At 40.4% G+C, this 26864-nt stretch overlaps 1 protein-coding gene and 1 long non-coding RNA gene across 11 annotated transcripts in view; one reads left to right on the top strand and one right to left on the bottom strand.

The window, feature by feature from the left end:
• Positions 1-26864, bottom strand: part of DNM1L (dynamin 1 like) — a 53870-nt gene that overhangs the window by 12390 nt on the left and 14616 nt on the right. For 4 of the 9 annotated variants that reach the window (XM_008259414.4, XM_008259415.4, XM_008259412.4 and 1 more), the window contains exons 2-10: positions 21223-21370; positions 15991-16029; positions 14181-14227; positions 13738-13809; positions 9444-9530; positions 7693-7855; positions 4496-4616; positions 3047-3178; positions 966-1172 (exon numbers count right to left, since the gene is read on the bottom strand). In XM_008259414.4, coding sequence (XP_008257636.1) covers positions 966-1172; positions 3047-3178; positions 4496-4616; positions 7693-7855; positions 9444-9530; positions 13738-13809; positions 14181-14227; positions 15991-16029; positions 21223-21370 — 1016 coding nt within the window. The remainder of the gene's footprint in view (positions 1-965; positions 1173-3046; positions 3179-4495; positions 4617-7692; positions 7856-9443; positions 9531-13737; positions 13810-14180; positions 14228-15990; positions 16030-21222; positions 21371-26864) is intronic. The other 5 variants (XM_008259413.4, XM_008259410.4, XM_008259411.4 and 2 more) reach the window with 2 other exon arrangements.
• Positions 9011-25992, top strand: LOC138843901 (uncharacterized). Of its 2 annotated transcripts, none has more exons than XR_011379066.1 (3): positions 9011-9326; positions 9823-9894; positions 10357-10747. It is a non-coding gene; the product is annotated as an uncharacterized lncRNA (long non-coding RNA). The 2 variants fall into 2 exon arrangements; XR_011379067.1 differs by lacking the exon at positions 10357-10747 and adding an exon at positions 25800-25992 and having other exon boundaries at positions 9189-9326.

Below are 26864 nucleotides of genomic sequence, written 5' to 3'. Positions count from 1 at the left end.
CAACCACTGCTGAGGTGGTAAGAAATGATGCAAACAGATACTAGGGATGGTTATACAACATTATGAACATGTTAATGCTACTGTACTGCGCCCTTAAAAATGGTTAAAAATACCAGTAACCAGTCTCTCTGCTGCCAACCTTGCACTTCTAATAAGTGGATCACTACTCTAAGACAGTTATATTTTTCAACAGCTATGGAAGTTCTACAAATTGACAAGAGCCTCACTGCCTCTGTGTCCATCACATGCACGCTGTCCTCCAAATGCATCTGCACTACTGCTGTCCAGCCCAAAACACCCTCTCCTTCCCACCTTCCCACACCACTCAGCGCCAACTCAAACGTCACAAGTATGGTGCTCTCCCAGTCCTGAGACAAAGATAAATGGTCTCATCAGCATCCTAAACCTTGATTAGGTGGACAGATAACTGATCACCTGTTTACCAAACTGTCCATAAACGTGTGCACTTTTGAGATATGTATATTTTATAAGCTGTATTTAAATACTTAAAATAATTATACTGTCGCCACCTAATCAGGCCTCATGTTACCTCAACCTGCCTTACCCACTGTTGCTTAGACCTACTGTGGTAATATTCATTTCCTTATATATGGCATATATGAAATAACCATTCAGTATTTTATCTGTTAAATACTCTGTTTCTGGAGTTAACTCATGTGACAGACCATCTGCGTCACAAAATGGACACAGAACCACACACACACAGATGTGTGAGTGTAACGTGAAGTCTAAGTGCCATGGATTGTTCCAATGTCCATTTTCTTGCCGTGCTGTAGTGAGGTAAGTAAGGTGAGGTGAAGGGTGCATTTTATCATTTCTACAAAATGGTCTTCCTGTTTGCTAGCTTAGTAGTCAGATAATCTGAGTTAAATGTCACTTGAACAAACAAACAAAAGGATCCAGCAATCCAGGTACCCAAATCTACAGAAAAATGTCTTACTTACAGCTCTGAAGTTTCAATATATTTTGCTGTTCCTTCAATAGTGTTACAGTATTCTGTGGCAAATTTGGTAATAAGCTGGAGTAAAGTAGCACTTTTGTCATCCACAGGCTCCCCATAGCTGTTCAGGAGAGACTGGTACTGAGCAGCTAGAACGTTTATTCTTGTTTTCAGCTCTGGCAAGCAATCTCGGATGTGATGCATCAGCAGCCTAACAAACATCAGAGAGAGGGTTTTAAAGTGTGAGTGTGTATTATGAAGCCCCAAACAAGTCTTACTGTTAAAATGCAAACATTGGGAAAAACTCGTTAAATCATTTGTCTTGGCAGGTGTAGTGTTACAAAGTATGTATTTAGCTTTTCTGAACATTTCCTGGCACTCATCTCCTAAAATCCTTGGAATCTCCAGAGCCATGAGTGTTTCTGTAAAGGCATCAGATGACTTGTGGCCGGGGCCCCCGGAGAGCTTCAGGATGGGGGCTGGTCACGAGAAAGCCCAAGGCAGGAAGGAGCAGTGGTCAGCCCCACTCTCCAAACTCTGGGGAGAGGACAGAGGCTGAGGGTTGAGCTCATTCCCACAATAGCCAATAATGTGATCAACCATGTGTGTGGATGCAGCTTCCAGAAAAACAAAAAGGACAGAGCACATGAAGCTTGTGGGCAGATGAACACACGGAGCTTTCTGAGCATGATGTGCCCAGAGAGGGCACGGAAGCTTCAGGCCCTTTCCCACAGGCCTTGCCCTGTGCATCTCTTCCGTCTGGCTGTTCGTTTGTATCTTTTCTAATATCCTTTAAAAAATGTGTAGAAATACATTTTAGGGTTTATAAAACTGCCCACATATGTTGTATGCCTTATAACTATTTATAAAGCTGACCATATGTATTATATGCCGTTGTCTAGATATATATTAATATATATAATTATAATTTTACCACCTAATCAAGCTCAATGTCCCCATCCTCAAGTCAAACTTGCTAATAAGATCACGGAAAACCCAGTTCATAGCCCATCGGTCAGATGCACAGGCCGCAGCCCGTATTTCCACTAGTGTCTCAAGTGCAGGCAGCCTTCTGGGACTGAGCACCCAGCAAAGGCATGTGATGCTGTCTCTAGGGAAGCAGAGTCAGACTGAATTAAATTAGAAGATACCCAGCTAGAATCCACCGGAGAACTGAGTATTTAGTGTACTGGGGAGAAACCCACAGATCTCATGTCAGAAGCATCCTCTGCTGTGTGAGAACAGGATGGAAACACTCTTCTAGATTTTTCCTATTTCACATGCGCAGGAAATACTGCAGTCTTAGATTAGGGTAATAAATACTTAGTCTGAAAAAAAGTGGCACAAAGGAAGCTGTTTTGGTCATTCCTTTTAAATTTGCCTTTGACCAATCAAATTATACCAAATGCTAGAGAACCAAATATATACTTTAAATAAGCAAATTATTTTCATATTATTGCATTTACCACAAAGAAAGTAAGCTATTCGATCCAAAGCTACCTATTTAATTTGGGTTTCATTGACTTAACTTCTGCCATGGGTAGCCAATATAGTGAAAATCAGTATTCCTAGGATCCAGATACCTAAGCCTTTAATTTAGGGAAAAGATTTAAGTAAAAGAAGTGACTTTCACTTCAGTCATTTGTAAATCGTCTAGAAAAATCTTCTAGTCCCTACACCTACAACTTAAATTATTTCTACTATGAATAGAAACAGAAGACATTCTAAATTTAAAAAGGATGATGTGAAAATTAGACACTTTAATTCAGTCCCTGAAATTCAGTCATATGCTATCTAGTTCTATCCTGTAATCATCAAAATAATCAGAACTCATCAAAAATGTCATAATTACAACATTTAAAATTCACTTAAGTGTTCTAGAGTACAGGACGATTTAATGTCTGCCATCCCAATAAAAATAAAAATAGAGACGTCTGATTTCCAAGAACCTATTACACAGAATCCAAAAGTGAAACCATAAGGAACCCAGGATGGAAATGCAGGGAACTGAAAATGCTTTGTAAATCTCAAGTACCTGCTGGCAAAACAAGAACATCTCATTTGCAAAAGGTAAAAAAATGTTACCTGTTCAGAGTCCTGGCAAGATACTTTGTCCCGTTTCTATTGGCCAGAGACGGGTATTTCTTTTGAAGAAAAGCATATTCATCACGGATTGAGTCAGTTACACTCTTCTTATTGTTAATGTCTAGCTGGCTCCTAGAGTTGAAAAACAACAAAACTATTCAAGTCAAGTCAACTGTTGTCCTCTCATCCTGTTTTATGATGAAAGGGATGACAGTAATGTTAACACTAGGCTTTGCTCCCTGATACATGACATGGGTTATTCTATTTAATTCTCAGAATCATTTCTCGTGATAGGTACCACCCTATTTTACAACAAGCCAGGATTCAGACCATGTGACTTACAGCAACTGGTGCATGCATAAGCCTCATTATTAACGGCAGCCAAGAGCAGTACAGGCACAAAAATGGAAATGTATCTTAATCAACTGTGTATTTCATCCATGGACAGGTAACTAATACCAAAAATAATTAATTCAAATTGAAGAGTGATCATCTATAAATGTAACCAACAGTATTATGCCAACCGCTTGCCTGAAAGGGAAGTTGGAATGGGGAGCAGACGGATGGGGAGGTGAGTAGGGATAAGGCGGAAAGATATGTGAATAAGTAGACAACAGCAATAGATCTTAGGTATTGCTTAGCAAAAAAAAAAAAAAAAAAAAAAAAAGCTTAAGACCCACAGATGTTAGGAGTCATTTAAACCCATATTACATGTCCATCTGGTTTGTACAAGGATTGGGAACAGCAGCCATGTCTCAAGATTACCTACCATGTAAAGACTTCGGGCTAAGAGCATCATCTAAATCCAGCTCTACTCTTCACTAGCCATTTTCCTTTGGCAAATATGTAACCTGAGTGTTCTGATTATAAAGTAGACAGCAACACCCACCTCACAGAGTGCTGCGAGAGTTCAAAGGGACACCATTTGGAAAATGCTCAGAGTGTCTAAAACCTAGACACTTCATAATAGTTTCCTTCTCTATAATTATTAAAACTAGCTATTTATAATAGGATACTTTTAATAAAAATTGCTCTAAATAATATCCTGGCAATTATACAAAATCCAATCTAATCCTAGTGGTAGGAGTTAAATGAATTTATTCACATCCTTCCACCTTAAATTCTGTCCTCATTGGGAACAAACTGGTAACACTTTTTTTCCTTGCCCAGTGCCCTTCTCATACATAACTGAACTTAACAGGCAACAACTCTTCAAGTCTGGCTATTAAATTGTCTTCCATTTTGTGATGCTTTGTTTAGAAAATATTTTCCATTATAAATATCTAGAGGAAGCTTTTCCCTTTAGAGCAATCAATTCTTTAGCAATGCCAACAGTATAGTAAAAGGAGGGGAAAATAAAACAATATCACATTTCTGACCCGTTTTAGAAATGTAGGCTTGCTTTGAAATGATAGTACTGCAATTCTTATTGCATTTTTGAATGCTAACCTGTTTACTACTCCAATTATTCCAAGTTTGACCGGAATAACCCTTCCCATCAATACATCCATGGCATCAGTGCCTGCATCCATGAGATCAAGTTTAGTGATTACAGCTAGGGTTCTGCGACCTGATAAATGCAAAAAAAAAAAAAAAAACCGAGAAATTAATCCATTAAATAAAGCCACTAAGTATTATTAATCACAAAAAATTCTCATCTACAATTCCACTTTAATCTGTCATCATTTTAGTAATCCTTTTATAACCTTTGCTTACAAGCACTACAATTTGAAACGTACGATATAAAAATCTGTTTGCCCATATAATTCTGTATTACCTTTTAGGACAGACTTTCTTATATGTATTTCTAGAGTGTGTTCAGAGTTTACTGTGTTGGTGTATAGTTGAGTTCTGACAAATGCAAACAGGCGTGTCACCACCACCTCAAGACAGAGCAGTTTTACTGCCCCTCAAATGTTCTTGTACTAACCAATCAAACCTGTTATCCATGCCTAACCTTTTTCTAGAATGCTCTATAATGCAATCATATAGCACACAGCCTTTGACTATGGCTGTTTTGTTCAGCATAACGCAGTTGAGAGTCACCTGTGTTGCTGTATCGGTAGTTCATTCTTTTTATTGCTGAGGAGTGCTTCATTGCATGGATGTACTGTGATTTTGGTTATTAGCTCCCCACTTGGGAGATATGTCTAGTTTCTAGAAATTATAAATACAGCTTCCATGCATATTTGCATACTAGCTTTTAAATGAACACAGGTTCTCATTTAACACAGGTAAATACCAAGAATCAGATTGTTGAACTAAAACTTCACAGAAATTGCCACACGGTTTCCTAAAGCGGCTATACCACCTGCTCCAGCAATATACAAGAGTTCTAACTGCTCACAGTATGAGGTTTTACATAGGGCATTTTTCAGTAACAAGCACCCTTCCTAAACTTCATTATCAATTCCTCAGTCCTTCGACGGCCATATTAGGTTAATTTAATTTTTTTTATTTATTTGAAAGACAGAGTTACAGAAAGAAAAGGGAAACAAGGAGAGAGCGAGCGAGCTTCCATCTGCTTGTTCACTCCCCAAGTGGCCACAACAGCCTGGAATAGGTCAAACCGCGGCCAGGAGCCTGGAACTCCATCCAGGTATCCTACATGAGTGGCAGTGAGCTGGATGAGAAGTGCCAGCATTACAGGCAGTGGCTCTGCCTGCTGCACCACAACACCGGCCCTTGGTTTAATTTTTTGATACTGTAAATAATACTATTGTTAACTATGTATTTCCAGATTGACAATTACCAGATCAGAAGTATGACCATATCTGTGGTGAAAGGGTCAGTTTAAAAGTGCTAATTCAGGGTCGGCTCTGTGGCGTGGTGGGTTAATCCAACGCCTGCGGCACCGGCATCCCATATTGGCGCCGGTTCTAGTCCCGGCTGCTCCTTTTCCAATCCAGCTCTCTGCTGTGGCCTGGGAAAGCAGTAGAAGATGGCCCAGGTCCTTGGGCCCCTGCACCCACGTGGGAGACCCAGAAGAAGCTCCTGGCTTCTGACTGGTGCAACTCCAGCCCATTGTGGCCAACTGGGGAGTGCACCAGCAGATGGTAGACCTCTCTCTCTCTGCCTCTCCTTCTTTTCTAATTCTGACTTTCAAATCTTTAAAAAAAAAAAAAAAAAAAAAAGTCAACCATCCAGGAACAAATGTTAGGGTACACCAGGTTAAGCTGCTGCTTGCGATGCTCATGTCCCCTGTCAGAATGTGTAGCATCAAGTTCTACCACCTCCTCCTCTTTTTTCTTTTTCAAGATCACTTATTATTTGAAAGGCAGTGTGTCAAAGAGAGATCTGCTGGTCACCAACAGTCAGGCTGAAGCCAGGAGCCCGAAATTCTGTTCTTGTCTTCACATGGTTGGCAGGGGCCTGAGTATTCTGGCTATCTTTTGCCTTTCTAGGTACACAGCAGAGAGCTGGATCAGAAGTGGAGCAGGCCAGGATTCAAACCGGCACTCCTAAAGGGGATGTCAGCGGAAGCTTAACCCAACTTTGCCACGGCACCAGCCCCTCTCTTCCAATGCACCTTCTTGCTAATCAGTCTGGAAGGCAGCTGATGGCTTTAGTGCTTGAGTGTTTGCCACCCAGGTGGAGACCAGGATGGAGTTCCTGGTGCCTAGTTCCAGCATGGCCCAGTCGTAGCTCTTGCAAGCATCTGAGGACTGTGCCAATGATGGAGGATCTTTCTCTTTCTCTCCTCTCTCTTGCCGCTGCTGTCTCCCAAATTAAAAAAAAAAAAAAAAAGCTTTTTAAAAAATGTCAGCATTGAAGGCTGGAGTTGAGCTAGTTGGTAAAGCTGCCACCGGCAATGCCAGCATCCCACATGGGTGCCAGTTCTGAGTCTCGGCCGCTCCATTTCCATTCCAGCTCCCTGCTATCATGCCTGGGAAAACAGTGGAAGATGGACCAAGTATTTGGGCCCCTAAAACCCCTGTGGGAGACCCAGGTGAAGCTTCTGGCTTCTGGCTTTGGATAAGTCCAATTCCAATTGTTGCAGCCATTTGGGGAGTAAACCAAATGGAAGATAAATCTCTCCTGCAAATAAATAAATATTTTTTAAAAAAAGCCATTCATAAACCTAAATCATTATATTTATACCTCTTAGGAAACTTTTTGTTTTAAAGGTATTTTATTATTTAAAGTCATTAGGGGTAGGAATCTGATCTAACAGTTAAGATGCAGCTGGGACACTTGCCGTATCTCTGCCTGGCTACCAGTCCCAGCTCTACTCCAGCTTCCTGCTAATTCACACCTGGGGATAGCTGAATTCTTACCACCCATGTGGAAGACCTGGACTGAGTTCCCAGCTCGCTGCTTCAGCCTGGCTGAGTCTCACCCAGTGCAGGCATGTGAGGAGTGAACCAGTGGATGGGACGCTCTCTCTCTGTCCACTTCTCAAATAAAAGGTAACCATTAAAGATACAGACATTATGTGAATTATTTTTGCCTAGCCTGTACAGCAACTTGACAAACTTATTTTTCATCAGAATTTCTATTTGAAATTATAAGCAAAGTAGGAAAGCATTCCTTTTTTAAACTCTGTATTAATAACTGGAAATATTCCTTTTAAAAATAGAAATTCCTTTCTTGAGATTTATCATTGTCAATCAAGCATCTAATTAAATATTAACACCTATCCTTACCGTCTGGATCTACCTCTCTTGAAATTTTCAGGGCCTCTGATGTCGCCATATCTGTATTAGCAGCAGTGACAGCGAGAATAATGGAATTGGGATTGCTGATGAAACGAAGAATGAGCTCTCGGATCTGAAGCTCAATATCCTTAGGTTGATCACCTACAGGCACCTAAACCAAACAGAGATGAGCAAGGAACTAATAATAAAATCAACTCAGCAACCCCCCCCCGTCATTAATTTACAAATTACAGGTTATTTCTCTATTTGCAAACTGTTAACATAATGAAATTAATGATACTACAGGGGTATGCATGAATTTGGTTAATGTGTGAAACAGCAAAATTTAACTATTGCAAGTATCCAAAGTTGACCAACATGATCCCATGTGAAGGACTAGTCAGTGCTAACTGCCTGAGAGACAACTCCATTCAGTTATCCCAGGTCTACTGATGGCCTACCATGCTTCGGGTCCTTTTCTACATGTCAGAGTATAATACAGCAGTGAATCTAAAACAGACCAACCGTTCTGCCTTCATAAACCTGTGTTGTAGTGATTACAAATACTCATAGTATCCAGGTGGTAGAATGGGCTATAATAAATACAACGGTAGACTCTGCAGGGATGATCTGAAACTGGGTTGTTACCTTTGAGAGAATGACAGAAAGTGAAGATGGAAAGGGAAGGGCACACGCAGGTGTCTGGGAAGGAAGTCCCAGGCGGGGTGACAGCAGGCAGGAGCATGGAGCAAGAGTCAGAAGAAGAGCATGGAGACACCAAATAGACACTTAGATTTCTGTAAGAACTCGGGCTCCTACTCTGAGTGGAATGGGAGGCTACTGGGGCGAATTTTTAGCGAGGATGGACACAGTCTAATGTTTAATACCATCACTCTGGCTGCTTAGTTAAGAACAGGCAGATAATGAGAAAGAGCTGTTATTTATTTGCTTGTTGTACCAACCAAACCAGGTGAATTGACACTGGTCTAATGAGACACAGTAGCATTCTGGGTGTCCTGTACAGGTGAGGACAGCAAAGAGGGCATGCTGACAGGAAGTGTAATGCAGAATAAAAAGCATAAGGATGACTACAAATTTTGGCTAAGCAATTGGTAGAAGGGAGTTGTCATTTATTGAGAGGGGAGAAGATTAAAAAAGGGTCAAATCTAGGAATTTGGTATCCAACTTGTCAGATCTATAACGCTTACAAGACACTTAAGTGTACAAGGGTACTTCAAAAAGTTCATGAACATGAAATTTAAAATGTTACTTTGGTGTGTAAGTTTTTCAAATCAATGTGCAGTTTTTCTTAATACACATTTTCTACAAACTTTTTGAAGCTTTTTATCTGTCAAGCAGACAGATATACAAATATCTGGAGATACTTGAATGCCATCAACATACAGAACCTTAAGTATTTTAAAGCCACAAGATCTGAAGAAATCATGTAGGGGACGGAGTCCAAAAACTGAGCTATGGGGCACTCACTGTTCAGACAATGGGGAGATGAGAAGAAATCAACAAAAGAGACTGAAAGAAGTGGCCAGTGAGCTTGGAGATAAACCGGAAGAGTATGGTATCCTGGAAGCCAAGTAGAGAGAGTGTTTCAAGGAAGGCTCAGCTCTATCAAATGCTTCTAACAGGTAAGTGTGACTGCAAAAAGAAGCTGGTTATTCTCACCCGGGGTTAGGGAAAAACCACAATGTTTCAAGCAAAAATTAACATAACCAAAATCACAATGAGTAACAATGACTCCTTACCTTGGTCATTCCGGGCAAATCCACAAGTGTCAAATTGACAACGTTGGGTGAAAAGATCTTAAGATGAATTGGTTCAGGGCTTACTCCCTAAAAGTAAAATATATATTAAAATTATATTAACAATTCAATGAAGAATGCAATACTGTAGTAAATCTCATTTCAAGCAAACATTACATCTTTTTAAAAATGTATTACATTACAATCTATAAAACGTTTTAAAAATCTAAACCTGTTGAAATACATGGGACATAAATCAGCTGGGTTATAATACTACTGAACCCCATACCAATAATAAGAACAATTTATTTCCCCTGTATTAGTTTGGTTTCTTTTCTCTTGATTCTAAGCATGTATCATTTCTTAAATATGTTTAATACAGTGCTGAACAAAACAACATATTTCTCACTATCCAAATTTAAGAGGTCCCAGAGGTTCAGACAAGGAAACACAGGTAAATTATTCAATTAAATTTGATGGGGTAGATGGGCGGGCGGGCGGACATTTGGAAAGATGGTTAAATCAAATTGCTTGGGACATCTGTATCCCATATCTAAGTACCTAGTTCAAGCATCCAGCTCCCTGCTAATGTGCACCCTGGGAGGCAGCAGGTGATGGATCCCTGCCACCCATGTGGGAGAACCAGACTGAATTTCGGGCTCCTACTAGCTGTTGCAGGCATTTGAGGAGTGAACCAATACATCAAAGATCTACATCTGTTTCTCTGTCTTGTAAATAAAATGAAAATACACAATTTTTGAAAGGGTTATTGCATAGTGAGGTTGTTTCTTGTGCTACAAAAAGGGGGAAGGGATCAATTCGGTTCTTGATCTTTGAATATCAAGTGGCAACACTAGTGTGATAAGAGATTTCTAAGGAAATACATCTGGGCTGGTGCTTCCGTGTCTATCCACAGTGCTCCAAGTCCTCGTGCAGAGCCCCTGGAGTACACGTTTCGGGCCACTCATGTGCCCAGTCCGTCCAAGGTGGTTGCATTCTCTCCATTACTGAACTGAGAGGGGGACTGTGCTGCTTGGATGAAGCTTGTGGGATTTTTGGTGAAACTGAGTGATGAAAGTGTAACCACTGCACTGAAGAATGGGACACAGGTCCATGGAACAACCATGGGTGCAGATGCCAGCATGAACACATACCTTGAAGCTGTGAAAATGACCCAGAGGAACAGAAACCTGTACAGCTAGATACACGGAGTTAGAGGAAATGCCATTCCCCAATTTATTCTACCAGACCGCTTCCCTCTGAGCACCCTTCACAGGGATGCTAAACTTAAGGTAAAAAAAAAAAAATTTTAAAGATTTATTTTACCTACTTGAAAAGCAGAGTTACAGAGTTAGAGACAGGGAGAGACAGCGAGTGAGAGGTCTTCTATCATGATGCTGGTTAACTCTCCATATGGCCATGACGGCCTGGACTGGGCCAGGCTGAAGCCAGGAGCTTTTTCCAGGTCTCCCCCTTGGGTGCAGGGGCCTGAGCATTTGGGCCATCTGCTGCTTTCCCAGGGGCATTAGTAGGGAGCTGGAATGGAAGTGGGGTTGCTGAGACTGGAACAGCTGCTCTGGCACAGCAGTGGGCCCCCAGGGTGAAATCTAAGAAAAGGGGAGGTACTGCAGGAAGAGGTCGAGGAGAGGAAGGGGACTCAGCCACAGCAGAGAGAGGGTCCGAGGTGATGATGTCTCTCCAGATTACTGTGTGAGTGATGAGCAATTTGTGATTTTATGTTTCTTGTACGGGTTTTGTCACTTTTTAATAAACATAAATGTTGGACAGAAAAAAAAAATGTACCTGAATCATTAGGGCCCTGAATTAAAAGTCAAAATTCGGATGGTGAGAGATCACCTTTAATTTTTTCTTCTGTAGACTAGATTTAGATTATTACAGACTCCCCCCTCCTTTTCACCATGGGCCCTTTATAAATTTTAGGACTGAGTTAGCCAGATATTAAGATACCTAAGAGGCAGGCATTTGGCCTAGTGATTAGACTCTGGTTAGGATGTCCATGGAGTGCCTGGTTCCGTTTCCAGCTCTGGCAGCTGACTCCGGCTCCCTGCTAACACACACCCTGAAAGGCAGCAAGGACAGCACAAGTGACTGGGTTCCAGCCACCCAGGTGGGAGGCCTGAACTGAGTCTGGCTCCTAGCTTCAGGAGCCTGTAGCGACCTGGCTTCAGCCTGTCCCTGGCTCTGGCCCCATTACTGCAGTATGTGAGGAGCGAACTAGTGGAAGGTGGCTCACCTGCTCTTGCCCTCTCTCTCTGCCTCTCAAATCACACAAAGGGGAAACAGACACTGAGATGTTCCTACCTTGTCTTGGTACCCACTCTCTTATCCTTTAATCTGTCCTCTTGTCTATTTATCCACTGTAAACTTCCCCTCTTTAACCCACTGAACATTTTAATTTCCCCAGAAGGTTTTTTGAGCATCCATTACTCTGAGTTCCCTATGGAGTTACGATTGTTTTAGATTACTCTGAACTACTTTTCCATTTTAAATGCCCCACTGTTCAGAAGTGATTCAGGGTCACTACCTGGGTTGTATGTTTCTCAGGATCTTCATGGCCATGGCACTCCTTATCATGTCCAGTACAAAGACTTGCCCAAATGCCTTTACAACTCCAATCTCATGGACATTTTAAATCCTTCAGGGCTACATACTAGGCATATGAAATCATTTATATATTCAGTTATATAAAATTACCTAAGATCAAGCATCATTTACTTTATTACAAACCTAATTTAGGAAAGGAGATTTTTCAGAGATTTGAAAATGGCAAACATTTCGTCTTTCAGACTCTGGATGAAAAAGCCTATTAAATAAGTAAATTATATCCTCTGAATAAATTAAATATCTTGTAGGTATAAAGACCCAATTTTTCATTACATTCAATTTAGTGTCACTAAAAACTCACTTCTGAATCACCACGGTTTCACAGTCTCTAATCTCTAGCACTGTGTAAAATCACCACCAATTTTACTGAACTCAGTAAATATACTGGGATCATAGGAGAGACATTCAAGCTGGTGTTATGATTAATAATGTCAAAGAAGCCAAAATTATCTCTGACATAATTACAGGACTGAGGACAAGGTAATCCAACTTCCAGCCACTTGTTATACTTCTGCACAATGTGATCCTTAATCACTGCATCAAATGCCCATTCCAGGTTGTTTTTTTTTTTTTTTTTTTAAGATTTATTTATTTATTTATTTGAGATAGAGTTACAGACAGAGAGAGGGAGAAACAGAGAGAAAGATCTTTTATCCGCTGGTTCACTCCCCAAATAACCACAATGGCTGGCCCAACAATCAGGAGCCAGGAGTTTCTCCCAGGTCTCCCACTTGGGTGCAGGGACCCAAGCACTCGCACCCTCTTCTACTACTTTCCCAGGCCATAGCAGGGAGCTGGATCAGAAAACTAGCAGCTGCAACTAGAACCTGTGTCCATATGGGATGCTTGGCCGCAGGCAGAGGCTTAGCCTACTACGCCACAGGGCCAGTCCCCTCATCTTTTAAGATTTTATTTATGTGAAAGGCAGAGTTACAGACAGATCTTCCATCAGCTGGTTCACTCCCCTATATGGCCCCAATGGTGGAAGCTTGGTCAGGCTGAAGCCAGTAGCTTAATCTGGGGTGCCCACTTTGGGGGAGGGGCCCAAACACTCGGGCCATCCTCCCACTCTCCCAGGCACTTTTAGCAGGACCAGAGGTAGAGCAACCAGGACTCAACTCAGAGACCATATGAGATGCGGAAGCTAAAGGCGGCAGCTTAACCCACCGCACCACAAGGCCTCCCCCTATTTTAGATTTTCAGTCTTGGAAAAAAGAAAGCAATCCACTGGTAGTGTACTACTTTTCATTTTTACTGTAAAAACTACTTGATTTTTCTCCGCTTGTTTTCACAAGTCTAAGCTTACTAAGAGTTCTTCAAAAATACATTCATCTCATAAACTGCATAGTACCTCCTGAGTTAGAGTACAATCCATCCATCAGAAACAGAGAATGTACTACGGCCGTATTAAGTAGAACAATTACAAAATCATAAAGTTGTATGTGTAAGATAGAGTAAAAAATAAACTCCTAGATAAAATATGTGATTTATATAAAAGCTCTAAGAAACAACAAGGACTATAAGCAAAGTTTTTATGTATTAGTGGAAATCATCCACTTATTTCAGGGTCCAGCACCATGAATCTATAATGCCCTTCATACATTATATACAGAATACCCTCAATTAAATATTGACAGATGTTTATGCCCCAGCTCTAAAAAACAATGCATACCTTATTATTTCCTGAAATTCTTTCTGTTTCATTTTCAATTTCTTGTCGAATTTCATCAAAATCTGTGTAAAGCTACAAAATTATTGGAAGAAAAAGCCCAATATTGAAAATCAAAGGTTTTTATGTGGGGAAAGGGGATACCCATAATGTATTTGTAGGATATCAGTTGATTTACTTCAGAGAATTAGTAAACAAATTCATATTTTTATCATTTTCCCAAAGCTGCCTGGTTCCACAACAGTTAACAATCTCCAAATTTGAGATAACTGAGCTTAATTAAAGTTTATTTTCCAAATAAATTACTATGATTAGCAATGTTGCTAAGAAATATTTCACAAGAAACAGTTGCTTCAAAATAACAGAACATACCACCAGTAAGAAATTAAATGATCAACTACTATGCAAACATGGTATTTCTTCATTATATATTCTTGTGTGATTACCTTATTTTTGGTGTGAAGAAATTTACCCCATTCTTCTGCTTCTACCCCTGGAAAAAGAAAAACTTATTTATTGGAAACTGTGGAAATTGCTTTTTATCATTAGTCAGCAACACAATAAACTGTTACCTGTTTCTATTTTGTCATCAACTGCAAACTAACAAGAATTTTAAGAACTGCTAAATTATATTTTTCATATTTAAAAATTATCATTTCAATAACCAATTTCGGGTAGAGTCACTCACAAGTCTTCCCACCAGTTGAAATCCAGAATTCATGAATGAAAGTCTCTACTTCTCTTCATTTTTGAATAACTGTATTACAGTAAAAGGTATAGTCTTTACACATCTATATGCAATAGCAGTTTATGTGATGGAAGTACTAAAGTAGATATCGGCTAAGAAGAAAAATAAAAAATCCCAGTGAGTGGTGTGCAAGTATATTACACCTTGTAAATACCACACAAGGAAAAATTTCAGCATGTGAGTGAAACGGGTGGTTTTTCAATTAAATTTGGTTTCCTCTTGGTTATCTGTAAAGGCAAAATTTATTACTCCTTTAAAGAGCTCTCTCACTAGTAGGGAGCTAGCAGCTTTGTAAACAAGAAGCCTTTCACGGTCATTTTGCCTCAAGGTCAAGACTGTTTTCCCCAGCCTGCGTTGTGGCTCACTTGGTTAATCCTCCGCCTGAGGCGCCAGCATCCCATATGGGCGCCGGTTCTAGTCCCGATTGCTCCTCTTCCAGTCCAGCTCTCTGCTGTGGCCCAGGAGGGCAGTGGAGGATGGCCCAAGTGCTTGGGCCCTGCACCCACATGGGAGACCAGGAGAAGCACCTGGCTCCTGGCCTCTGATAGGCACAGCGCCAGCCGTAGTGGACATTTGGGGAGTGAACCAACGGCAAGAAGACCTTTCTCCCTCTGTCTCTCTCTCTCACTGTCTATAATTCTACATGTCAAATAAATTAAAAAAAAAATCTATAAAAAAAGACTGTTTTCCCTTAAAACTGGAGAAAGGAAAGAAGGGAAACGGAGGACAAGAAAAAGAAAACAAAACCCTGGAATCTGCACCGTACGGAGATGCCACCTCCATCAGGTGTCGACCAGAGTTCTGTTCCTGCAGCACTTGGCAGAAGAAAGGACAACGTCTGCACTGTGTGAGGTGGGCTTAAACTTGGGGAGCAAGTGTCATTCTCCTTTCCCAGAGAAGCTAGACATGTCTAGTTGTTCAAACAGAACTTAACTTTTCCTCCCCAACTATGTTGCTTTTGCCAAATTCAGAGAAGTTGAAAGTCTTAGTGATTAAGTATAATAATAGCTTATTAAGCAAATAAGCTACCTGAAATAGAAATAAAAATGACTGTAAGATATTCACCTATTTACATATTGGGGTTCAATTCTCTGGTGGAACAAAGGTCAATAAAACTGGATCCTTTTTCCAAGTAAAATGCTCACCTACTTGACGCTTAGTACCTTCTTCCAGGAAGTCTGGAGGACTGGAGTAATATGGGTGAACAGAACTCACAAAGGCAGGCACTCCATAGCAAAAGGATGTTTTTAATTTACCTTGTCATAAAAAAGGCCTGACTTCACAAGCATATTTTTTAAAAAATAAAAATAAAATAAATTACATTCACCACCATAAAAGCTTCCATTTTGATGCAATGCCAAAAAGATAGCAAGAACCACTAAAACCTGCAATCAATGTGGATAGGCAAATAAAAATGAAGAAAAAAAAATGCACACAGCCTGTAAGAGTACATAGCACACATGCAGGCAGGAGAGAGAAAGAGCCAAAAACAAGTGGAGAAAGGAAACCTTTAGAAAGGTGTCTCGAGTTTTTCCATGTAGCAGGGTCTGTAGTTAAAGAGAAACAGCACAGAATGGTGAGTTTAGTGCTTATCCCTAAAGTGTTAAACCTTTTTAAAAAATTAAATGTGCAAACACCTGATCACACTTCAAATGCACACAGCATTCAGTTATTCAAACTTTGCAGCTAAAATTAGACAATTATATAGTATTTTAAGTGATGTAAACAAAGCATAGTGTTATAATTTACTTTTAATGTTGACAGAAAACACATTATCCCTTCTAATTAATTATGTCACCACTGTTTCTAACTCTGATACAAATGAATTTACAAGTCCATTTACTAAAAATTTTGTCTGGGACCACTGTGGAGCGGTAGCAGGTTAAGCCACTGCTTGCAGTGTCAGCATCCACTATCAGAGTACTGGTTCAAGTCCCGGCTGTTGCACTTCTGATCCAGCTCCCCTGCTATGTGCCTGTGAAGGCAGCAGAAGATGGCCCAAGTACTTGGGTTCCTGTCACCCATATGGGAAATCTGGATGGAGTTCCAATATCCTGGTTTCAGCCTGAACCAGCAGCCATTATAGCCACTTTGGATGTGAACCAGCAGATGAAAGATCTCTGTCTCACCCTCCCTCTTTCAAATAAATAAATCTTTTTTAAAAAATTAAAATTTTGCCCGAGACAGCTGATAACCTACTGTGGAAAAACACAAATTTCCCAATAAAAAGAGTCTGTAAAGTATACTAAGTAAATCTTCGAAGGCCTTAAGAGTTGATAAGTATACGCCAGTACAGACTCCGTTAGCTATGCTGAGCTTTAATGAGGGTATTTTCTTTGAAATACATAATGAACTTAACAAGCCATCACAGAAAGCAAATGTTCCCCCCTTTGTACATTAAATCCAGAGGGAGTCCACTACTTCGAGACTACTCATAGCACAGCCCTCCAAGCAGTGAAGACCAATTCTATGTTCTTACTGCCTTTTGGGAGATGGCTTTTACAATTAGGTAACTCAACTGCATGGGAACAAATATTCAAATTACACCCAGATTTGTAAGCATTATCCTATAAAGCATAAATATTTATATTAAAAAATTAAAACTTGCTTTAAACAAACTTTCTCTTCCAAAAATAAACACAATTCCTGCAACTGTTCCAAGTTTCCATGGACATTGTCCAGAGGTATACTAAAAAAAGCACAATGTCAACCTCTCATCAACATCACTCTTGAATTTTGTCTTAAAGGAAATCTGAGAAATGCTTCATTATTTCTTAACAAAATGTGAAAGATAATTGTGAGGTTCAAACTAAACCACCATCCAACTCTAAAACAGTTCCATTTTGTCTTTAATAAGCATTTAACAGAAAATTCTTTTACACTAGAAGTGGAGGACAAGCTGAGAATACCATAAATCTACATACTGACACCTCAATGTATCCTATGTACCTGGAAGAATGAAAAATGCCCATAAATAAATTTTCCTCATAACTGAACACTAACATATTTTAGGTAATTTGGATGGACATATCTGCAATGGATTTCATTTCTGCTTCTCAGAATGTACTGCTCTTAGCCTATTACTGGTAACTTGGGCCTTTAAATCACAAAGCCCTCACAGGCTGTAAACCCCCATACAAAATGGTTAGTGACTGATTTTTTTGTTTTCTGAAGTCCTTACATCTGCTTATTTTTCCTCCCTTCTTTCCCACTGTTAGGCTGTCAGTTCTCACTCTTTTAGCTGACTAATGATTCCGAATTTCCTCTAGGTTAGAATTATTTAAGGTAAGTTAAAACTATCCCAAGGATAGAGCAGCTCTGACAAGAAGTTAAGGACATAGCCTAGAAAAAAAAAAAATCACATGAAATTCAGCGCTTAGATTTATGAAAACTATTTTGTATTCTGGATACCTGAGTTGTGATTTTAAGCAAGGTAAGTACATATACACACATACTCACATGCATGTGTGCATATTCATGTAGAATGATACATACAATAAGCACTAAGCTTGACAAAAGAAATCATAGACAGGTGAAGATCTGCAGATTTACTGACCATCAAGGACAGACGTCAACAAAACACAGGGGACACACAACAAGGAGCAAACATTAACAGCTGAAATGTACTAAGGAAACTACCCATATCTGCAAATAGCTTCTGAGACACAGGATATCATCTAGCCTTCGAAGGGACTGAAGACAATGACAAGTTAAGAGACTTGGTAGCAGGTATTTGGCGTAGCAGCTAAGACACTGCATCTGATGCCAGAGTGCCTGGGTTCAAGCCCCATCGCCACTTCTAATTCAGCTTCTTGCTAATGCAGAGCCTGACAGGCAGTAGTAACGGCCCAAGTACTTGGGTCCCTGCCACCCCGTGAGAAACCTAGCTTGAGTTCCTAGTTCCTGGCTTCACCCTGACCCAGTCCTGCTTGCTGCAGGACAAAAATTTAACAAAAAGATTTTATACCATACAGTTTCTTAAAGTCTTAGTTAAGGTGTTCAGTAAGTTTGTTTAAAAGAAATCATGAAGGATTAAATTTAGAAAGTGTTCGTCTGTTCTCTCTGAAGCTGAACCACAGGTGAAACCAAGAAGACTAAATTTAAGGTTCAAGATTTCAAAAATAAATATTACAGAAATGCAAAGTGATGAATAACATACCAAGAAGCTACCCAACATAATTAAAAGTTCTACATATTCTCCAGCAGTCTACACGAAACAGTCCTTGTTACTATCTACATTATTAACTTGCTTCAGTGATTAATGTTTTAGAGTCATAATAGATGTTCCCTTTAAAAAAAAAAATCACAGGCACCGCGGCTCAATAGGCTAATCCTCCGCCTGCGGCGCCGGCACACAGGGTTCTAGTCCTGGTCGGGCGCCGGATTTTGTCCCGGTTGCCCCTCTTCCAGGCCAGCTCTCTGCTGTGGCCCAGGAAGGCAGTGAAGGATGACCCAGGTCCTTCGGCCCTGCACCTGCATGGGAGACCAGGAGAAGCAGCTGGCTCATGGCTTCGGATCAGCATGGTGTGCCGGCTGCAGCGGCCATTGGGGGGTGAACCAACGGAAAAGGAAGACCTTTCTCTCTGTCTCTCTCACTGTCCACTCTGCCTGTCAAAAATAAATAAATAAATAAATAAATAAATAAAAATTTTAAAAAATCAAGCCATCACAACCCAGAGCTCCTATAATAAATGAAGAAATAAATCAGATACAGAAATTAAAGCAACTTCAATGTTGTCAACACTATCATCCCATTTTAAATAAGAATATAAGTAGAATGGGGGCCAGTGCTATGTTGCAATGGATTAAAGCCCTGGCCCGCAGTGCCAGCATCCCATATGGGCACCAGTTCAAGTTCTAGCTGCTCTACTTCCAATCCAATTCCCAGCTAATGTGCTACTGCTCCTGGGAAAGCCGCGGAGGACAGGCCAAGTCTCTGAGCCCCTGCACTCACATGGGAGACCTGGGGAAAGCTCCTGGCTCTTGGCTTCGGATCGGCTCAGCTATAGCCATTGAGGCCATTTGGGGAGTGAACCAGCGGATGGAAGACCTCTCTGTCTCTACCTCTCTCTGTAACTCTTTCAAATAAATAAATCTTTTTTTTTTTTTTTAAAGAATGTAAGTATAATGAAATGGCAAAGAGGGGAAGGCATTTGGCACAGCAGCAGTCAAGACGCTGTGTAGGATGCTGGCATGCCATACTGGAGTGCCTGGATTTGACCATGACACTGCTTCTGACTCCAGCTTCCTGGTAGTGTACACCCTGGGGGACAAGAGATGATGGCCTAAGGGGTTAGATCCCTGAGATCCACATGGCAGACCCAGATTGAGGTCAATGCTCCTGGAATTGGCTTGGCTCAGCCCACAGCTGCTGGAGGCATTCGGAGAATGAACCAGCATAAGCTAGCTTGCTCTTTGTGCCTTCAAGTAAAATGAAAATAAATGTTTATTTTTTTCTAAAAAAGAACTACATTGAAAGAAGATCTCTGTAGATAGACACAGTAGGGGCCAGTGCTGCGGCATAGCAGGCTAAGCCTCTGCCTGCAGCAATGGCATCACCTATGGGCGCCGGTGCGTGTCCTGGCTATTCTTCCTTCGATCCAGCTCCACTGCTTATGGAAAGCAGTGCAAGATGGCCCAAGCACTGCACCCACGTGGGAGACCCATAAGAAGCTCCTGGCCTCAGATCGGCTCAGCTCCAGCTGTTGTGGCCAACTGGGGAGTGAACCAGTGGATGGAAGACCTTTCTTTCTATCTCTCCCACTCTGTCTGTAACTCTATCTCTCAAATAATACATAGAAATCTTTAAAAAAAAAAAAAGTTTTAAAGAAAGAAACACACAGTATTCTGCTGCAAAATTCATTTAATAATTAGAACTATTTTACAGACTTAAGAAACAAAATATGAGCCAAACACTGAACTAAACAGGAAGATTAAATATTTTACTCTCAGTAAACATTTCAAACACCAGTAATACAAGTATGATTAATAAAGGATATACATTTAATAAACAACTTAAAATCTGCATTAAAGGAAAACACGCATTATTTCCATTCTCCATCCTTTCTGTTCAGAGTCCACTAAAGGGACCTTAAGAAAGGTTAGCTGGAGACTAATACTGAACACACTAGAGCGGCAGATCTTTAAAAATCAAAGTAGTAAGTGCTATATAGTTAGACCTCAGCAAGAGAAGGAGGATAAAAACTAAAAACGATCTTAAAATTAAAGTCTCCTTCTATAAGCAATATTCATTCATCCTATATTCATGGGCAAAAGAATCAAAATTAGCAGGTACATGCTAAGACCTGAAAATAGAAGGTAAGGATGCCAAACAAAAAAATTTTATTTAAAATGGAAACTTCAGACAACAATCTAAATGACTTACATTATAAATCAAGGAAAAAAACAATCAGTGGTATAACGTAAAATAAAAAACTTTACAACACTTCAAAACAGAATTAAAAACTTTTTCTTTAAAATAACTGGTTCCTGTTTACTAAGTTCAATAACACAAACAAGGACCATTCTTAGTAACTTTACTCACGGCCTTTCAAAGAAACAAAAACAGAAACTTTTCTTTTTTAACTCTGAAAAAGATGCATTCTATACTTCTCTTTGTGGGACTTCTGATTTTGCTATAGGCATTAATTTCTAATTGCCTAATCAACTCAGACATTTTTAAGAATAGACCAAAAAGGAAAGAGTTTTCAAACAATCTGCATCCTAACTCTGAAATTTACCATTTTCTTCTCCGCTTGTTTTTCGTTTGTCTTCTGGTGACACGTGGACCAGCTGCAGAATGAGAGGCCTCCGGGTGACAATGCCAGTGCCTCTGGGCAGCAGGTCCCTCCCCACTAGGCTTTCCAGCACTGAACTCTTCCCACTGCTCTGGAGACAGAATACAAAAGAGCATGGTGAGTTTCTTTAACCATAACAACGAAGCAGCATACAGAGAAATTATCTGAAAGGAAAATTAGTAGACTTTCAAAATAAAATTTAGTTACATTTTTCTATGGAGACTTTTATCTCTTTAAAAAAAAAGAAATCCAAAAATAGCAAGTAAATGCCCCCACTTTCCATAATTTTGCTATTTTTTTTTTGCTCTCAGTGAACCAGAATTTTTTTTTTTTTTTTTTTTTTTTGAGAGGCAGAGTTAGACAGTGAGAGAGACAGAAAGAAAGGTCTTCTTCCGTTGGTTCACCCCTAAATGGCCACTATAGTTGGCACACTGTGGGCGGCGCGCCGCACCGATCTGAAGCCAGGAGCCAGGTGTTTCCTCCTGGTCTCCCATGCGGGTGCAGGGCCCAAGCACCTGGGCCATTCTCCACTGCACTCCCGGGCCACAGCACAGAGCTGGACTGGAAGAGGAGCAACTGGGACAGAAAACGGCACCCCAACCGGGACTAGGACCCAGGGTGCCGGCGCCGCCGGCCAGGCTTCCAAGGTTCCTAACCCACATAATATTGGCATAAATAAAGCCATGCCATAAAATGTGGTGATTTTACTTTAATGGGGAGGATATTTTTTTCTAATCTGCTTATATTTTAATATAATGATCAGGGATATCATTCCATATCAATGTATTAACTTCTGTGTTTAATAGTTAAAACAGTAGCCTACTATATGGTAAAACCACACCCTAACTGATGGCATTTAAATGTTTTTTGTTATTATTAACAACACTGCAGTGTGTATGCTTATTATACATACAACGTTACTCAATATCCTGCTACCTCTTTAGATTTAGTTCATTTAAATTAGACTGCTTTCAAAAGTACTGCCAGGCTGAACACCACATCATGTGTTCAGTTTGCTGCATCCCCATCAGGACTGGGCATAATCACTTTTGGAATCTTTGCTACTTTGATGGACACTGGCAGCTCATTTAAAGTTGCATTTCTTTATGACTGAGGTCAAGGATTCTTTTTCAAGGGTTTTCTGTTATGCTTCTTTTAGTGATCTGTTCATTCAAATGCTAGTATTTGATATTTCCTGTTACTAATAAAGCTGTTTAATCCATAATGTAAACATTTCATTTCTTGTTGTTGGGAACATTGTCTCCCAACTTTTTAGTTTGAGATTTTTAATGATACCAGTAAGCTGTAGCAATAAAAGCAAATACTCACTCATATGCCAAAACACAGATTGACTTACCAAAACTGACATATTTGCTTTGTTTCTGCTTATACACACATATACATATTTTCTTTTGTTGTCCCGTTTGAAATTTACTCACTCATCTCAGGACACTTCACTTCAAAGAACTGTGGCATGTTAACTCCTAAGAACAAGGCATTCTTCCATAACTACAGTACAATGATCACACTCAGGAAATCTAACATAGGTGCCATATTAGCATCTAATATATACCAAAAATAAGTAAGCCCCTACTATACACTTTAAGTGTACATTAGGCTAATTTACAGAGGCTTTACTGTCAAAGGGACTCCTTACAAAACGCAGGCGAGGCTCAAGGAAGACTCACAAGGGCTAGCACGTGCAGCAGGCTAGTCACCGGAGGCGCTCACGTCCCTCGTCCACCCCAAGGGAGGACTTGCAGGAGAGCCACAGCCAGCCAAGGCTCCTTCACACAGGAAGTACCAGACAGGGCAAGAAATACCCGGATTCTGTCTTCCTTCCTCCGATTTTCTGCCAGGAATGGTGAACAGTCAGCCTAAAGATTGCACGGCTTGAGTGTGAGCTAGACTTTCTGGAACTGCTAGGTGCTGCTATACAGGGCCGGAACGACCCTCTTGAAGTAAAGGAGTTACTTTCTGTAATTTTGTTTCTGTACTCTGAAATAAACACAGAAATTTCCTGTTCTTTATGTCTGATGAAAGTGGTCCGTTAAAAAAAATCATCTAATTCTCTTGGATTTTCAATGTACAGGCTCATAATATTCTTAGAATTTGTTATTTTTCTTATTTCTAATATTTTATTTTTATGTTCTTTTTCCTGACCAGAGTTTTCCATTGACAATTAAGTTGATTTCATCAGTCAAGTATGTCTTTTATTATTTTTGCCACGTCATGTTTTCTGTATTAATTTCTTCTTTCTGTCTGGTTTTGTTGTTATTGTTTGTAGGGAAAGGAGAATACGTTATTTTAAAGAACTCCTAGGATTGCATATTTACATTATTCTTTTTTCTTTTTAAAGACTTATTATTTATTTGAAAGGTAGTTAGAGAGAGGCAGAGGCAGAGACAGGTCTTCCATCTGGTGGTCCACTCCCGAAATGGCCACAAGGGCTGGAGATGGGCCATTCAGAAGCCAGGAGCTTCTTCCTAGTCTCCCACATTGGCGCTGCAGGGGCCCAAGCACTTGGGCATCTTCTACTGCTTTCCCAGGCCGTAGCAGAGTTGGATCGGAAGTGGAGCAGCCAAGTCTCGAACCAGTGCCCGTATGGGATGCTGGCACTGCAGGCGACAGCTTTACCCACTACACCACAGCACCAGCTGCTAGCTATTTCTCTTATCTCAGATACCAACACTGGTACCTCCTATCAACTCATATACCAACACGCACCACCCCCTTCAGTTATCTCTATTCTTTCTTCTATACCAAGATTTGTGGTTCTCAATGGTAGTATATGATAGAACTTTGCACCACAAAAAAAAAAAACACTTATTTGCTTTTCACATTATACAGATTCTTGAAATAATGCCAATACTACCACTACCAACATAATTACTGAAAACAATTTTCTAAATGTTTCCCATATGATCCCTCTATCCTCCTTATCACCGCTTTACAAATCATTTTCTCCTTTTAAACTCTCATTTGGTCTTGGTTTAATTAATGTGTCAGGAACTCGATATTGATGCATCTCCAGTCAGTCAGGCATTGGGGCCCAGTGTGTTAAGGCGCATCATGGGAAGCCTGCATTCTCTTCAGCCTGGGTTTGGGTTCTGGGCTGCTCTACTTCCAATCCAGCTTCCGGCTAATGCATTCTATGAGGCAGCAGCAGATGTCTCAGGTGCTTGGGCCCTTGCTACTCACAGGGGAGATCTGAGCTCCTGGCTGTGACCTCACAGAGTCAATCTGTTGGGGGCATCTGAGGAGTGAGCCAGCAGATATCTGTCTGTCTCTGTCTCACTCAGTTAGGTTATATGTAAAACTGTTAACTTGTACTTTTTTGAGTATCTTACATATGAATACTGTCTTCTTTTTCAAAATGTTGCTATTCAAAGTATGACAATAATATTTTTCCTTCATGTAGAAGGGGCTTTGTGACTTCCACCTGATTGTCTGAAGGATTTTTATTATTCCTTTGAAGTCCGGTAATTTTTCTAGGCCATCTCTGTTTTAGTTTTCTGTGTTAACATTCTCAGGTATGTGCCGTATTCTTTCAAAATGTCATTCCAATCTGTTTTAATTCATTAAAATTGTCTTAATTGTTAATTTTTAATCTGTTCTCTTACTATGATTTTCTTATTTAGGAATTTCTGTGATACATATGTTAAATCTTCTTGTTTCTAACATGTTAATTTCTATCACTGGAGGTCCTAGAATCAAGTCCCAGCTCTACTCCAGGTTTCAGCTTCCTAATGCATATCCTGGGAGGCTGTAGTAATGGCTCACATACATGAGTCTTGGGCACCCACAAAGGAGACCTGGTCCAGCTTCAGCCATTGTAGGCATTTGAGGAATGAACCTGGACGGATAACCTTGCTCATCTCTTTCTGTTCCTTTCATATAAAGGGAAATGTAAATAAATAAAAATTAAAACAAAAAGAATTGTAATATATTCTTATAAGGGACCATTATAGGACAGTGTAACTAAACCAGGGACGCATATGTGCGAACAAATTTCTACATTTTCCTCCATAAAAGAGATCTAAACTAACTTAAGGGACCAGTTCTGATAGAAAGATCAAGTATTATACTCAGTGGGCAAGAGTCTGGCCTAGAAGTGGAGCCGCTAGTTAGGCGCCTGTGTCCTAATCTCAAGTACTTGGATTTGATCCCTGACTCCAGCTCGGGATTCCAGCTTCCTGTCAATGTAGACACTGGGAGGTAGCACTGACAGCTGAGGTACTTGGGTTTTTGCCACCCATGTGTGGTTCCTGGAGTGAGTTTCTGGCTCCTGGCCTGGCCCTAGCTGTTGGCAGGCACTTGGGGAGTGAACCAGCAAATTAGAGTGTTGTCTCTGCCTCAACTAACAGCTAAGTAAAACAAAACTAAACTCAACCATGCGAAAGAGGACTGTAAGCAATCCAGATGATATTTGTTTCCTTTCTCATTATTTTAGACAGGAAATGAAGAGGCCATAATGTTCTCTTGTTATTTACTCACGTATGTTTCCTTCTTAAAAGAAGGGTTAAAGAGGCTACATGGTCCAGAGCTTTGGGGCACTGCTGAGACCAGCCCATTATCGTCCTCATCTGGCCTGTATTGGGAGCCCCACTGGAAGGGCAATGAGGGATGCTCAGAGTCAGCATGACATTGGTACCAAGTTTGACATCAATACGCTGGTCTTACCTCTGAGGCAATAAAATCTAATTTGTATAACCAAAGCTCCTGTAGAAATGAAATATACTTTCTGACTTCTAGTGGAACTTCTCCTTGATATTTATATGCCACAGCCTGTTGGTAAAAATACAAACACTTCAGATGTACAGTGAGTCTCACGTTAAGGTGGATAGTACCCTGTAACTGGCCTGTGTGTGGCCTTTGGCAGCCCGAGGACTCATCTGGTGCTTCTAGAATCCACAGAAACCTAAACTGGAGAAATTACAGACCCAGCATTCCAGGGTGACTGGTCAGCCCAGAAAGCACCTGACATATCACCTTCTTTCTTGGATGAGAACACTTCATCCCTGCCTCCTGTGGTGTTCCAATAGGAACAAAATGACAGGAACTGCCTTAGTCACTTCCAAACTGGACTATGACATCTTGGAAAATGAAGCTCCTACACCACCCCCAAGTCTTCTCTACATAATGGGCACGCACGCTAATAATGCAAATGAGTGTTACTCATACAGGGATGTGTAGGTTCACACTAAAACTTTTCATCTGTTTATTTCTCTGGCACATGACCAAGCCTCCAGTGTGCGGACCTTTGAGGAAGAACCACATCCAAACCACACTATTCTCAAAAAGATCAGAAAAGAAAAAAGAATGGCTACAGTAATATGGGTGGACACAAATTATTTTAATTTCCTTAGGAACTCAGAATCTTAAAACATTTCTCCATGCATCTCACATTTACTGTTGCAGATTCGAATCTGATGCCAGTCTGATTTTCTTTCCCTTTCAAGACCGTTCTATTTAGAAGTATTTAATTCCTTTTGTTTTCATTTCAGAAATTTAGCAAGGGTATGTCTCTTCTTTCAGTATTTATATCCAGCAACTGAGATCTTAAAATGTCTTAAGTCAGTGTT

Source organism: Oryctolagus cuniculus, chromosome 9 (genome assembly GCF_964237555.1).
Source record: "Oryctolagus cuniculus chromosome 9, mOryCun1.1, whole genome shotgun sequence".
NCBI lineage: Eukaryota > Metazoa > Chordata > Mammalia > Lagomorpha > Leporidae > Oryctolagus > Oryctolagus cuniculus.
This window is presented reverse-complemented; position numbering and strand designations above follow the sequence as displayed.